General features: G+C 35.2%; 1 protein-coding gene across 1 annotated transcript in view; it reads left to right on the top strand.

The window, feature by feature from the left end:
* The window catches only part of MALRD1 (MAM and LDL receptor class A domain containing 1), a gene marked incomplete at both ends in the record, with an annotated part of 280,930 nt that overhangs the window by 140,117 nt on the left and 125,975 nt on the right, over window positions 1-14,838 (top strand). The window contains 2 exons of the mRNA XM_082479776.1: window positions 7,666-7,911; window positions 10,739-10,896. Of these exons, the coding sequence (XP_082335902.1) occupies window positions 7,666-7,911; window positions 10,739-10,896 (404 nt within the window). The remainder of the gene's footprint in view (window positions 1-7,665; window positions 7,912-10,738; window positions 10,897-14,838) is intronic.

Here is a 14,838-nt window from a genome sequence, read left to right as displayed (position 1 = left end):
CTACAGCTTACTCCCTTTGGAATCAATTTCTGTTAAGGATGCTTATATGATTCTGAGTAGTGACCTTTAGGAGATGTACAGATGCATCCACACGTAAATCCCCAAGAGGATGGCTTCCAAGTAGATGCTATACATTGGTCAAAAGCTGTTATAACTCACGAAAGGTACAATTCTTTCCCTCTGTCCCTGAAGAATAACCCAGGATTGAGGTTCTGAGTTTTGAGAGATTTGCCTCATAGTGGAGATAAAGAGTTAAGTGCTGACATTGTTAATTTGAGAGCTTGGTTAGCCACACCAGTATTCAGAATTCTAGTGCATACAAAACATGATCTACTGATTTGTGAACTTGGAAAGTCCCGGAGATGTATTTTAGATCTGTAAAATCTTGAATTTGGATTCCCAACTTCAAATTAGGGAGACCTAGTTGTCACAAAGCAGAAATACCAAAAGAGAAGTCTTTCTCATGATTTGTCACAGCCATAGATATAAAGTTATTTTTCTGTATTTTAAAGCTGTCTAATGTTGTGTGGCTAGGCTTCAAAAGAAGATTGATATAAGAGAGTTTTCAGCTTCTGTTGGACTTTCATATGAAGGTTTGGGCCATGTAAATATGAAGTTTTTGAGTAGTATTGGGTTTTGGGTTTCAAAAATGTTTGTACTTTCTTCTATGTTTCCCTTCCTTTCTGTGTCGAGGAGAGCTGAATGGCAGAGCTTGCATACAAATCTGTCTCTGAACTGGTCATGAATAAATTTAGGCCAGATGCGAAAAGGGTTCCTTATCTGGAAACCAAAAAAATAGCTTTCCGGTAGCAGCAATAGAGGAAGTCACTGATTGTATTGAAGGCAGAGAAATTGCTTGAGGTTGCTCCCTTTCATAAAAGTGAACTAGTCCCAGTGATTTGAACAATTCCTGTTAAAGCCCAGGTTCCTATGAAATGGGATAAAACAATTTCATCGGGGCTTTCTTTCCAACAGTAAACTTTTCTGCTGTTTCCTTGTTCAGTCACTTGCTAAGCTTATGTGCTACTATTAGTTTACCTCAAAGAGTTCTACTAAACATGAACACGTACTGAACTGAGGTACAGTTAATAAAACTATTATTGCTTTGGGGAATAAATGATAATGCTGGATTGGACTAACGTTAAATGAGGATAATAAATAAAAAATGCTTTTGTCTTAATTGTTCATACTGGCTGAAAAAAAGTAAGGAACAGAACTGCTTGATCACATTAGAAGATGTTAACAGTATAAGTGACATTAGAGCATACAGGTTCCAAATGCAGTTGTTGTTACTTGCAGAATCTCACCTCAAGCCACCGATGCTGACTTTATAGGTGTATTTTTCATCTTTTTCTTCCACCATCTGAGAACAAACATGACTGTAACACAGAGGAAAGGGAAAAGCTGACCATACTAGAAGCTATATTTCTCTGAGATACTGAGCGATTAAAGAGTTCGTAGGTATCTTTCTCTTCCATCAAGCATAATGTGTTTTTCATTTTCCTATTGACCTTTCCAGTGGAGGCTCAAAGCTGTGTGGAAGGCTGTTCAAGACATCAATAAAATCTTTTAATCATCATGTCCTCTTCAGCTCACTATAACATTCTGTCTAATATAGATAGGAAGTTTTGCAATATCATATGGTAAATACAGTAATCCTGAAACTTATTCCTTCTGAGCAATGAGAGATGAAGGATTCATAGGGGTCATGAGATTCAATTTAATCAGTTTTGAACTTTTTTCATTTCTCCTATGCCTGAGTCTTACTCAGGTATTGCTAAAGCGTTTAAATACTGCTGTGTTTAAATGCTGTAATTGTCTATAGAAATTCTATGCAAATTACATTTCTTGCAGCTCTTTCACACTTTTATCCCATCTGTACATAACTGAGAATATTGCAGTGCAGTTTCCTTTGTAGTTTACATTTGTACTTTTGTACATTAATACTGATTTAAGAGAAAAGATTGACATTCATAAATAGTAGACATCCACAACTGAAAATAGATATGCATAATTCATTATCTTCCCTTTGAATAGTGAACAGTCTTATGTCAATTTAAAGCCATTCCTGGACCGCCTTATAGCGTCTAACTTGTTAAAACAAAAAAAAAACCCAACCAACAATTCCTGGAGGAGACTTCTGAGGTCTTGTGGACATATCATATAATGTCTCAGTGACTATTTTGTACTTTTACTGCTTAACTCATATGGTTTTTCATTATTTGCCAGAGAAGGGATTTCTAAAAGTATTTAGGTTTATAGTTCCAGCTGTGGACCCAGCATTTCTCAAGTTCTAGGCCTCCATGTCCACTGCCTTCTCTCACCTAGGTTAGGACAAGATAAGATATCAACTGAGGAAGTTCTGGTTGTTGGAGAAGCCTTCCTCAGCTCTTTGTCATGGGAGAAACTTAGAAGGTTAACAGTTTCTTCTCAAAGTCCCTTTTGCAAATGAACTCAAGCTGTTGTTTTGTAAACTTTGGGTTGCTCAGAATGCAAATCAATGCATCAAGGTACTTGAGCGGCTTGCAAAACAAAGAATTCAAATGTTTGCACTCAATCCTAGAAAAAACAGGCTATTTACAAAGAAAGAGCTAATAATGTGTAGCAGTTTTTAAGTCTTCTTTTTTTCCAGTACTTCGACTTCTGAAAGTCTTTAAAAATTGTTGTAATTTCCAAAGCTTTGCTTTTGAAATGAGATGCATTTTTCACATTCCTGTGCTGACAAGTCATTATTACTACGCATCATCAGCTGTGATGAAAGCACTTTACTCTGTGTCCTTGGGTTATGCTGGTGAGATATTAAAGATGTTCTTGTTAACAATTTTTTTTTTTTAAGGACACATAAAATTCAGTCATACGGTAATGTCAACTTAGAGCAAGAATGATAATGGAGTAACAGTTGCAGGGAATAACTCAGGAGATCTGAATTATCTAGAGAACCCCTATCCCTGGGATGTCAAACTCTTAGCCTGCTGATAAATTACTCCGGCCTCTGTACCAGATTACAGTTCTACAGCAACTCCAGCTTTGACTTAGGAACTGGTATACTTCTAGCTATGTGAATGTAAATAAAATCTTTTGAAAATATTTTGAAGCAGATCTAGCTTTTCAAGCCTGCTGGCATGTTGTTCCGATACTTCTGAGAATTGTAAACTGTCCCATTCAATTGGCTGCATTTAGGTTTGGAAAACGTAGATGATGATACCATTAAATACCAGTTTAAGAAGCACAAGTTTACCTACTTGGAATATCTTTGTCACCAATCTGTTTCCTGTCATTCTAAAATATGAATTAGCTTGGTGGTGAGTTTAAAACAACGCTGAGATAAAATAAGAACTGAAAAAAACCCAAGTTTAAATTAAGAGAATTAAGTGTTAAACACTTATGACTAGAGTCATAACTAGTGTAATCCCGCATAGAATCATATTTTTGCAATTTTCTAGAAGTTCTGATGTTATTTATCAGTTTAATTATCATACTTAATTTATTTCCAATAAACAAAGATAGTTAAAGGACCAGCTTCAAGAAGATTGGACTCTAATGGAGAAATTGGAGATTTTTATGCCTACTTTAGGCAGGATAGAGATTTAGTTTATCTGTTATAAATTCTCATAATTACATAAGCAAATTAAGGTCTGCAAAGGCACTTTGATTTTTAAAACCAAAAGGCACTACTATTAGTATTTAGTTTAGCCTTCTGTATAACATTAACCTGGTTTTCCAAAGAATTTTAAGTTAACCTAAAGCATATCTCTTGGGAAAAAAAAAATTGATCTCTATTTAAAGCCTCTAACTGATACAGAATTTATCACAGTCTTTGGTTATCTGTTTAATGGTTAATTACTCCATCATTTTATTTTAATTTGAAGTTCACTAACTTCAATTTTCCAGCATGTAATGTTGGGGGGGGTTTTACTACTAGATGAGAGCTTTCTGCTATCAGTGTTTGTCTTCTTGCAGGTAATTACAGAACATGATCAAGCTATTTCTTAAGCTTGTCTCCGATAAATTACATAAACTGGGCTCCGTTTGGTCATCAATGTAGATGTGTAATCATACAATTCCTGTAGGAATCTTTCATGGCCAATCCAAGCAAATATGACACAATTTGTTTTCATCAATATTGAGTGAAAATGAAATGCTTGCATACTCAGATATGAGTCCAAAGACCTTGTGAGAACTTTTAATGGATGTTAATGGTAAATGCCACTCATTACTTGGCATTTAAAAATAAAATAAAATGGAACAAAACCCTATTACCTTCATAAAAGGAAGGATCCTCATCCTGAAATAAAAGGCAAACTAAATATTGTAGAGGAATCAAACAACTGATAAAGAATTCGGGTGACCAAAAAAATTAGCTTTAAATATAGGGTGTTTCTGAACAGAAGATGTAGGAAGATCATCTGAAGATATTAAGACCTTTTAAGTGAACAAGTCCTTCTCAAATATCTCCATCTGCTAAAATGAAAGAAAAGAATAAATAAAAGGGTGCTTGTGCATCATCTTACCATACATTAATGGAGTTAATTTTAGAGGGGTTTAAATTTTATTTTAATTTATTTTCAGAGAGGAGCTAAACAAGCAATAAAGTTATTACTATGATGTAGAGCTACATAAAAATTAGCTACCTCATAGAAAAATCCTGTTGTGACACAGGCTATGGTTTAAAGGATTAAAGAATTTTTTCCCCTCTGGAATTAGTTCTTTGAGAACACAACCATTCTTGCCAGAGTTTGAAGATTACATGAATAATACACATAGATGCCATTTCTCAATATGAATGTCTTTTTTGTAATTTATTGCTATTCTGCCTCAATGTTGCAAGCTATATAGCATGTCATCTTTATTATTATTAAAAGTCCATTGATATAGAAGATAAACGATATTTCAGATCTGCTAGTAAGATTATTTTCTCTCTGGATGTTTGCTGGTATATTTTTTTCAAAATATATTTAAGAGAGATGCTTTTATAAAATAAAAGGGATTAATGCTTGTCTTAATTACATATTTTAAAATATAAATGTTCCATCTGTTGATTTTGTTCAGGGTATATAAAACAGGGGGATTATTGACTGCTGCAGCTGTTTTCCTCTGTTGTGTAAATCCTCCTCAATTCAGAGCTTATTGATCTGGAAGACATTAACAGCTCCTTTGGGTCCACTGCAGCCTAGTGTGTTGCTGCAGTTTGCACATAGGGCAAAAAGTCTACCTGCTAATAATCTTTAAGAAACACTGCTTGGAGGAAAAAGTTACTGAACCTTGCTAAGGAGAAATTCCTCTCAATTGAATACAAACATCTATGTAGAGAGAGTTTGGATTGTTAGGATTGATAAAAAGAAAAGAAGAAAGGAAGTGAGCTCAAAAAAACCCCTTTTCTTATAGGTATTTTGTGGTTTGTTTCTTTTTTGTGGGGGGTTGTGCGGTGTTTTTTTTTTTTTTTTAAACAGTTATAAAGCCTTAGAAATATGTCATTTAAAGAGAAAGCATACTATGGAAGTACATCCAGAAACAAGTCACGTTACAGGCTCAGCTAGACAGTGTAATATCACTCATTACACATGCTTGAAAAGATTCATTCATGCCAGGATTCAAGATGGATTTCTTTGTTTTTCCTCAGAAAGACTTCCACTTTTCAACTCCACTTTTTTTCGACCTCACATTGGAAGCAATGCTACAAAGGGACCTCAAAATGTAACAGTTATTGCAATTATTGATCATGATGAGCAGAAAGGAAAAGTATTTCCAAGCATGGGCTGCATCCTGAAATTTAAATTCCTAGTTTGTGGAAAAAAATATTTTTTTGCTTAAATTCTTACTGCAATTATATAAAAGGAAAGCAAGATTGTAATTACTAGTTCCTAAAAATAGATGCCATTTAAATTAGGCAGCAATTTTACAAAAAATCTCTTTTGCCCTTTGGGAAACAACACGGATAATTGAAATTCTGAAGCAGATTGATAGAGAGGAGAAGTTTCTGATGGACTCCAACTGTCTTGCAAGTTGCAATAATTAGACACTGACTGGTACATCGATACGATTACTCCATTCTTTTGGCCAGCCCCATTTTCAGAGATTGTGTACCAATACGTGTCACACTGATGCTTTCATAAACTTGTAACTGTGAACTTCAAACAGGTCTTTTTCTTCTAGTCAGAGCCTACCCATTTTCCTTGTCTCCAGCTCTGGAGACCTTTGCCTGATGTTCAGGACTTTCTAAGCCATTATCAGACTTATATTCTGACTTGCTGCTTTCTGTTCAGGACCTTTGCCTCCTTTCTCTGAACAACTGTTAAAAGCCAAATCATACACAGTATTCTGGAGCAAACATGATACATACTTTTATGTTACTAAGAAATCAGGAATTAAAAATTAATAATTTCCCTGGAAAACTTGCTAGATATTTCTATGGTATTCCGATATTTATTTGTATTTATTTACGTATTTTTTATAACTATGTGTTAGGAGGATTTTTTACTTAAAAAAGAGGGGTTAATGTTTGTTTTCTTTAGCTAATATCTAGCGATCCAAGGCTTGCTTTCACTTTATCCTAAATCTACAGCAAAGGGGTGTGGCAATGTTTTTTCACTTAATTTGGGACATTTGTAATTTAGATTCTGGCATAAACAATGTCGTAGGGATGGAGGAGGCCAACACAGCAATAGAATACCCCATCTCTTATTTTCTTTTTATTAATAAATCTGTTATTCTGACAACTTAATACAATCTAGCCTTATTTGAATTTCATTTAGCTCTATCAGGTCCTCCTTTAAATTAAAGTAGTGGTAATGGAAATGCTTTTAACACCATGAGATTCTTAGTATCAATTAACTCAAGTTCTTCCCATACTTGTACAACTTTCACACATGTGCATGTTATAATTTTACGTCTGATGAGCTAATATAGTGATAATCTTATTTTTAAATAAAATTATGCTCGTGCGTTTATTTCTGGCAGAGCAGAATGGAAAATGGAAATAAGGAGGGTCCATTTCTGAATTTTGTGTCTCCCTTCCTGATTAGAGAATGTATTGAAGGGGCTGCTTTTATCCAGAGCCCTGTAGAAACTGATCTGAAATGAAAACATGAAGCTTGGAAATGGATCCTGTGAAATAAGTCCTACAATTTTTAGGCTCTACAATAGCAGAATTATCCCTCAATAATGTGAGGAACACTGCACAAAAAGGACAGCATCACCCCACTGAACTTGTCTGGAGAAAAAAAAAAAAAAAAAAGAAATCCATTAAAAGGCAAACCTCTGTAGTTAAAATAGAAAAGCTTTTTCTTCCAAATTGGGGCTGCTAAACTGAGCTCAACTTTGCAGCTAAAATGAAATGGTTTAATCCTACACCACATGAAAGGAGAATGTCAGCAATTAAGTCAGACTTGAAAGCTTTGTTAGTGAAGGAATGCCTGGCTGGAACTTGCCCTCAAAGGCTTTACAAGGGAAACAGTCATTTATTTAGGCAATCTCTTGACAAAATACAAAAGAAATAAACTGATAATGGATTGGCACTTCAGGGGAACCAAAGGCTTTTAATAAAACTGCTCTGGACCACCCTCCTCCTCCTAAATATCAAACTGTCTGAGATGTAACCTTCCAGTAACCTTGCTGGGATGCATGGCGGCGCGATTCACCAGGTCACCCCCATTCTTCGCTTTTCAGGCTCCTGCTCACATGGCTACTGGCAATGTCACAACGGCAAGTGTTACAGACCAGAACAAAGCTGTGATTTTGAAGACAACTGCGGGGATAATACAGACGAGAGTGAATGTGGAACTTCCTGCACCTTTGAGAACGGCAGATGTGGCTGGCAAAATTCCCTGGCGGACAATTTTAACTGGGTGCTTGGGGTCAGCTCACCTCAAAGTCTTAGACCTCCCGGGGACCACACGCTTGGAAATAGGACTGGTATGTTGTCAGTTCACAAACAAGATGTAATTGTCTCCATGGAGCTTCTCATACCTCCCTTCACAGGCAGCAGAGGGGTTCTAACATGTCTAATCAGGGTGTCATTTTGAATGAATTAAATGTGTAACAAAATCAAAATATTAATCACCGTTGTAAAATTACTGTAAGTCAGGAAAAAATTATACTCAGTTGTTTCTCCTTTAAGCATTGTTGTATGCGTCAAGCAAGATAATTTGTTACTTGTCAGGAGAGAGGCATTTGGTCTGGCTGCGGCTTTCAAGGGTGAGTTAACTCAGCTCTGAGATCCACTGGGTCAAGCTCCTTCAGAGCTTGAACTCATTTCCAGGAAGTTTAAAGTTACCCATAGTGACTATTCATAGTTTAATTTTAGGTAATTTAAAATAAATAAATAAATAAACAAACCTCCTTTGTTAGTGGCAGGGCAGCTCCTGGTTTGTTTTGGCCAAAGCACCCAGTTATCTGTTCTTGTTCTTGCTACAAGCTCCATGCCTTCATCCCCTGCCTTTGAAGATCCCATAGCTCAAAGAAGTTACCGAAGCTGAGCTCGGAACTGATCTTAAATTGAAATATTCCACAGCAAACTTGCACAAAGGTGTGGGGCTTGTCTTTAGTAGTTGTTGGATGTTTACATGAACTGCTGCAGGACAAAACCCAATAAACCCAAAGTTTACTTGAAGATCTGCAGAAACCCAGGGGCTAGTGAAAGCTTGCCAAGGTGACTGAGGGTGAAACAGGCACAAATAATCACAAAGATTATGTGTTCATATGTTTTCAACTTTTGAGACAGTCCAGCCTGGCTGCGTTTCCCTGGTCTCCAAGTAAGATGCAGTGCAAGAGAACTGCTCTCCAATGTGTCCCTGTCTTTCATTTGGTTTTTAAATAGCCAGTTCTGTTAGAATACAGATTTATGTATCTCTCTGGTATATATGTTGAATCCACTCCACATATGAATAAAATTACTGCTGATCTAATTCTCAAGCCTGGAAATTTACCCTTTAATCGGAAAGTTAAGTGTTTTTGTTGTGGTGAGTGGTCAAACCTGTCAAATTCTCCATTTCTTACTGAAGAGCTGCTCTATAGTCTTGAAATTAGGTTCTCAAATAAATATTTAGATTTAACTTTTCACAATTTTAATGTGGTCAAATTTTTAACGATGAAGGTGGTCTCTGGCCATATTGTTAGAATGGATAGCACTTAATAGCTGTGTTCAGCATGAGAGAACCAAAACAAAATTCAGCTCAGCTGTTAAAATTTTGTCATATGTGGCAGAGAATACTGCAGTATTCGGTGATCAGCCCTTGTACAAAGCACTTCAGCACTTACTTCCAAAACCACAGCTCTTGACCTTACATCTAGCAACTGCTTAATTCTAACTCCCCTATTCACACCTCCATTTTCAACATTAAAATGTTGAAAAATTGTTTATGGCTAGAATCACATCATTCTGGTTGCAGTTAAGTGATATGTCCTATTACCTCCTAGCCAAGCTGGACTCGTTGTGATCAGTCTACCGTCCCAAAGTGCTGGTTGCAGTAATTCAGATCAAAGGGCCTTTCAGAGTGTCCCTTATCTGCCATCACAGTCTGTCAAGTTTCCTTCCAAAGAAGGCTGTGAAAGTTTTGGGGGTTGGATTGCTTTGGTTTGGTTTGGTTTGGTTTCCTCCAAACAGAAGTCATTTGCCTAATATGAAACAGGCGTTAACAAATATCAACATGCCCAGCACTCAACCCAGTCTAGTCACATCTTCCTAGCAGACACTGATGCCATGATATGGCATGCTTTTGTCACCTCGCAGTGTTTACGTACATGGCTTTTTAACACACAAAATAGCAGATGTAGAAAAAAATAAGTTCATTTGCATTTTCTAATTATATTTTCAAAAAATATTCTCATGACTATGTCACCACACTTCTTGAATGCATGCTTAACCTCAGGAAAAAAGCAAATTTCTCACCCCATAATATTATGGCCAATATCTATGGTGGTAAATTAGCCAGAGGAATGTCAAAGTTAAAACAAACCCATTTTACTCCATCTCTAATGAAATAATTTTTTTTTCTCTAATTCATACACAAACTTTAGTAGATGTGTTGTAATATAACAGTATGTTATTTATACATTTATGTTTGCGTGAACTACACATTTAGGTTGTGTACAAAGGAAAAAAATGAATTTGAAAACTTGCAAAATTTATTATACTTCTGATTAAAAATGAAAATGGAAAACTCAAGGACCACATCAGTGTTGGAAAATATTAACCATAGGCATCTATTTTTGCAGTTTCCTCTGACTAAATAATTTAAATGTTTTTTAATATTCATACATTAAAGAGTACAGATGGCCAAAGGTAATATAAATCATTAGGGATACCTAATGATTTATAAATGCCTGAAGGTTTTTTGACTGTTTCTCAAGTTTTTGTATAGTGTGATTTGCTGTATTGAAGGTTATCTTTCAGAAAACTTCATCCTGAAATTTATCAGTGTGGTTATTGTATGATGTACTGTCAAAATAGCAAGTAATGCCGTTGCACAAGGATATGTAATCAGAGTAGTTGGGAGAGATGGAAGTATTCTCACTCTTCTACACAGGCCCATCTAAATCTTAAGCTGCTCCCAGTTTATTCTTGATATAATAAGTACACAAGGAATGTGATCTAGTCATTTTTTAACCTAAGCTGAGGTTCAGTAGTATAGGAGCTGTATGGGAAGTATACTTCATATGCCTCTGCATTTACTTTTATGAGTTTTGGAATCTAATTTGAAAGTGTAAAACAGTTTTTCAGTAATCCATCATTTAATTTCAGGACAATTCCTGTATCTTGAGGCCACTGCAATAGGCCTAAAAAATGAAAAAGCCCACGTGAAGAGTTCCAGATGGAAAGAATCAAGTGGGACTTGTGTGATGAGCTTCTGGTACTTCAGGTCATCAAAAGCAATGGGACATATTCAGGTTCTGATTAAGGTAATAAAAAAGCCTTTTTTTTTTTGAGTATCTGGTATCTGTAAGGGTGTACGTGCTCCAGCCAGAGCGCTTTGGCACTCTGATGTTCCGTTGTTCGGCTTGTAGAGTGGAGGAGCTTCAACGCACATCTTAGTTCAGTGCTCACTTTTGTTATTCTGGTCTCTTAAAGATCATTTTGCCATTTCTCTTCCAAAAGAAGTTTCTCTGAAAAGCCACAGAAAATCTTTTTAAAACCTCTTTCCATTTCCCGTCTTTATATAAAATACCTTTCTCTTTGATATTCTCCTTGTGAGAGCTATTTTCATATTTTGCTGCAAACCCTATTGGTAGCTATCAGTATACAACCCTATCATTCCGATGGGATGACATCCACCAACAAAATGAATTATCAAGCTGCACAAAGTGAGAATAAAATGCAAAAATATGACTGTATTAAATTATTTATCTTTTTATGTAGACAGGTACAGACTATATAAACAATTTTCTTTAGAAATGGCATTTTCTTCACTAAATGTGGGATGACAAAAGAATATTAGGAAAAAAAAAACCAAACCTATTTAGTTATTCAGTTACAAGTGAAAACAGATATGTGCCCCGAAAATTGGCTGTTCCACTTGTTGTTCATTGAAAAGAAAAAGGATTAAATGCTTGTAAAAGTAAGGTTTAAATCACAATATGACTCTGAATAAAATGTAGAAATTTTGCCACCAGTGTAGCAAAAGCATATATTTCACCTCCTGGTGCATGCTATGTGTTTGAATGCCTTTGGGCATTTTAATGGTGTTCCAACACAGTGACCAAATATACCGCTTCTAGATGTAGTAGAAACCTTTGCAAATGAGAGTATGTCTATTTGTGTTTCGTACAGGGAATTCTGGATATTCAAGTATAAATCATGGTGCAATTTATTTGCCACATGTCTGCTAACTTCTCTTTCTTCAATATGTCTAGTAAAATCTTGGGATAGAAATTATTTTAGTGAACTGTACTAAAATTTACGTTTTATTGCCAATACACATGTTGAATGCCTTAGCTTTTAATGATAAATCATATTTTGTCTTTGAAAATAAATGGCCAAGAATTGTTTCTCAAGTGTTCTGAATATTATAAGAATAATTCAAAAGCCTGGAAGATAAAACACTTCAATAGTCTTTAACATCTAAACATGCAACCTGGGCTAAGCCTGTCTGAAATATAAAAACAATGAACCCTTTGACAGTCATTAAGAGATTTTTTTCATGGATTAGTCCAAACACCTACAAATGACAACAGGCCACTCATCAGGTAGCTGTGTAGTTAGTGAGATATATTTATACAGCTATTTCTCCAAGAAAATCTCAAATCCATGTAGGGGGCAAGTAGATTAAAAAAAATAAATTTGTTGTTTGAAAAATGACTTTTCTGTGGTAACGTATTCAAAATGAAAACAAAAATCGATCCTGTTACTTACAATGAATAAGGTGCAAAAATAAACACATATTTGAACTCAAAGTTCAAATTATGTTCTCATTGTGTTCCTCAAAGTTGTATCTTGTAGCACCCAAATATTGTAATTATGAGCATTTTAGGATTGCTTAATTTTGATTGTAAACTAAATTGCAAACTAACTTTGGTGGAAAACAAATAGCAGCTGTTATGTGTGAGTACATTGCATTTAAATTATCACTGTTGATTGCACACAATAATTATCACATTAAGTATGCTGCAGCATGGACAGTTGCCTTAACAGAAAAATAATTCTCATTTTTTTACATGCAGTGAAATTAATAATACACATGCAAATACTTCTGTTAAACAGGAGACAAAAGAAGTGAAAGAAAAGAAAATCGAACAGACCACAACACCTAAAATGAGTTAAAAAGAGATATTTTTTCTGTTGAGATATCGTCGGTGAAGTGTTAAAGTCTAGTAGTTAAAATTTTTAAGTATTTTTTCCACCCTCAGGATGGACAAAGGGATTTATTTTTTTTATCATTTTTTACAAAATTGACCTGAGCAGAGTTTTAGTAGACAGTTATCCCTGCTGATAAGAGCCTGTAGAGATTCTTTTCTACAGTACTTTTTAATATTTGTTTGAAATATGCTGTTCATATATATGACTTTTATGGACTTTTCTAGATCACAATCAATAATATCTCCTTTCTCTAGGTTTTGGGAATATTCTTTATGTTTTCTCTTTCTTTTATTCTTATTGCAGTGAGACATTGCCCTCTTCTTATTTTCACCTAATTTTACTGTCCTAATAAACTTTTCAGACATCATTTTTAGGTTATTTTAAATCCTTGTCTCCAGTGAGCTTTAAAAGATTTTTAAATGCACTGTAAATAGAGGACATTTGAGTAACAACTCAAGAATTCTACATGGCATAGGAAAAATGATTCTCATTATTGTATCCGGGATTGTTTTGCAGATCAACTTAGTTTATCTGTTACGTTGCTTATAAGGATTCATAAGTCAATATTATAATTAGAGTTTCTATTTAGCAGTGTCTGTATGAATAAAATCTAATTAAACAACCCATAATTATGGGAGGTCATACTGAAGTTTCTCCCGCTAGTTCAAACTGCAGTACCAATATATTTCCATCCAATTTGAGGATCTCTTGATTTCAAGTTAAGATAATGTCAGTGAAAACAGATCAGTAGATTGTGATTAGTTGAAAAAGTAAGGATGAGGAGATGAGCTGGGAAGGAATTTACCATCTCAGGTTTGACAAGTTAGCAAACTCTCTAGCTAAAGTCGTGACGTCCACTGAGAATGAACACCATATACACCAATGGCACAGTAAAGAACAATACGATGAGAAAATATTGTATGGAGACAGCATGAGGAAGACATTTCTCCTCCTCTTGAATATCACACTGGAAGAAAAAGGGCAATCAAGTGTAAAAAGCCATTTTTTAAAAAAAGCAGTTCATGGTATGCATTGGTGTCTTCTCAATATTTGCATTGTTTGTCCACATTCAGGAAGTTTAAGAACATTATCTATCATACTACTAAAGTAGTATCTAAGAATAAGATATATAGAAGATATAGCCAATAAAACTGCAGGATCATAAAAGGGATACTATAGGCAAGCAGGAACATTTATGTTAAGGTTTGCAGTTAGAGAAAACAAATTCATTTTCTCAAGGAATTTCTCTGAAGTTACTGGTTTTTTTTCTCCTCAAATTGTACTACATATTCTTCATATAAACCTCCCTGTATATGGATTAATAACCCAGTCAAAATGATGGGCCATTGAACTAGTTGTAAAAATGCAGTGTTCTTCAAATCAACCCCCTCAACATTTATGCAAATGAAAGATGTTGACATTCATTGCAGCTATTTACGGAGACTGCAATGTCCAACATGCCATCCATCTAAATTGAAATTATAAAGTGTTTAATAGCAGTGCAAAAGCTGACAGGGAAAACAAAATATTATCAGAAGAGATCTGGATATAACTAGTCAAACCTTTGCTACTGCAGTGGGATTTTGAGATGCTTCTAATCTTCTCTGTGGCGGTTATAAGAGAATACAATGTGGTGTAGGAGATACTCTGAAGCTGAAGTGCAGCATATTCACTAAGCCTGTTTCAGCAGTGATGGTGGGGTTCCTCATCAGCACTCAATATTGGTTTATTTTATGACTCAGAAGAAACGGTGTTATTTTTAAATGGGCTTCTAGAGAGGCAAGCAACAATTCTTAGGTGAAAGGAATGATACATTTCACTGTTCTACTGATCTGAACATGGTTCCTACTGCTGCTTAAGCTGGTTCTGTCACAAAAAAAAAGAAGCAACTCAGGTATCACAGTGAGAAAGAAACAACAATCAAAGGACAAAACCATTTGCTGAAGGTAATTTTTGTGGGATCAATGTTAATTGCCCTGCATAGAGACATTGTCATTAAAAGAGATAATTTAGGATTTAATACAGTTGGGAGGAGGGAGGGGTCTTTC

This window comes from Vanellus vanellus (genome assembly GCF_965231255.1).
Source record: "Vanellus vanellus genome assembly, chromosome: 2".
In the NCBI taxonomy this organism is placed as follows: domain Eukaryota; kingdom Metazoa; phylum Chordata; class Aves; order Charadriiformes; family Charadriidae; genus Vanellus; species Vanellus vanellus.
This window is presented reverse-complemented; position numbering and strand designations above follow the sequence as displayed.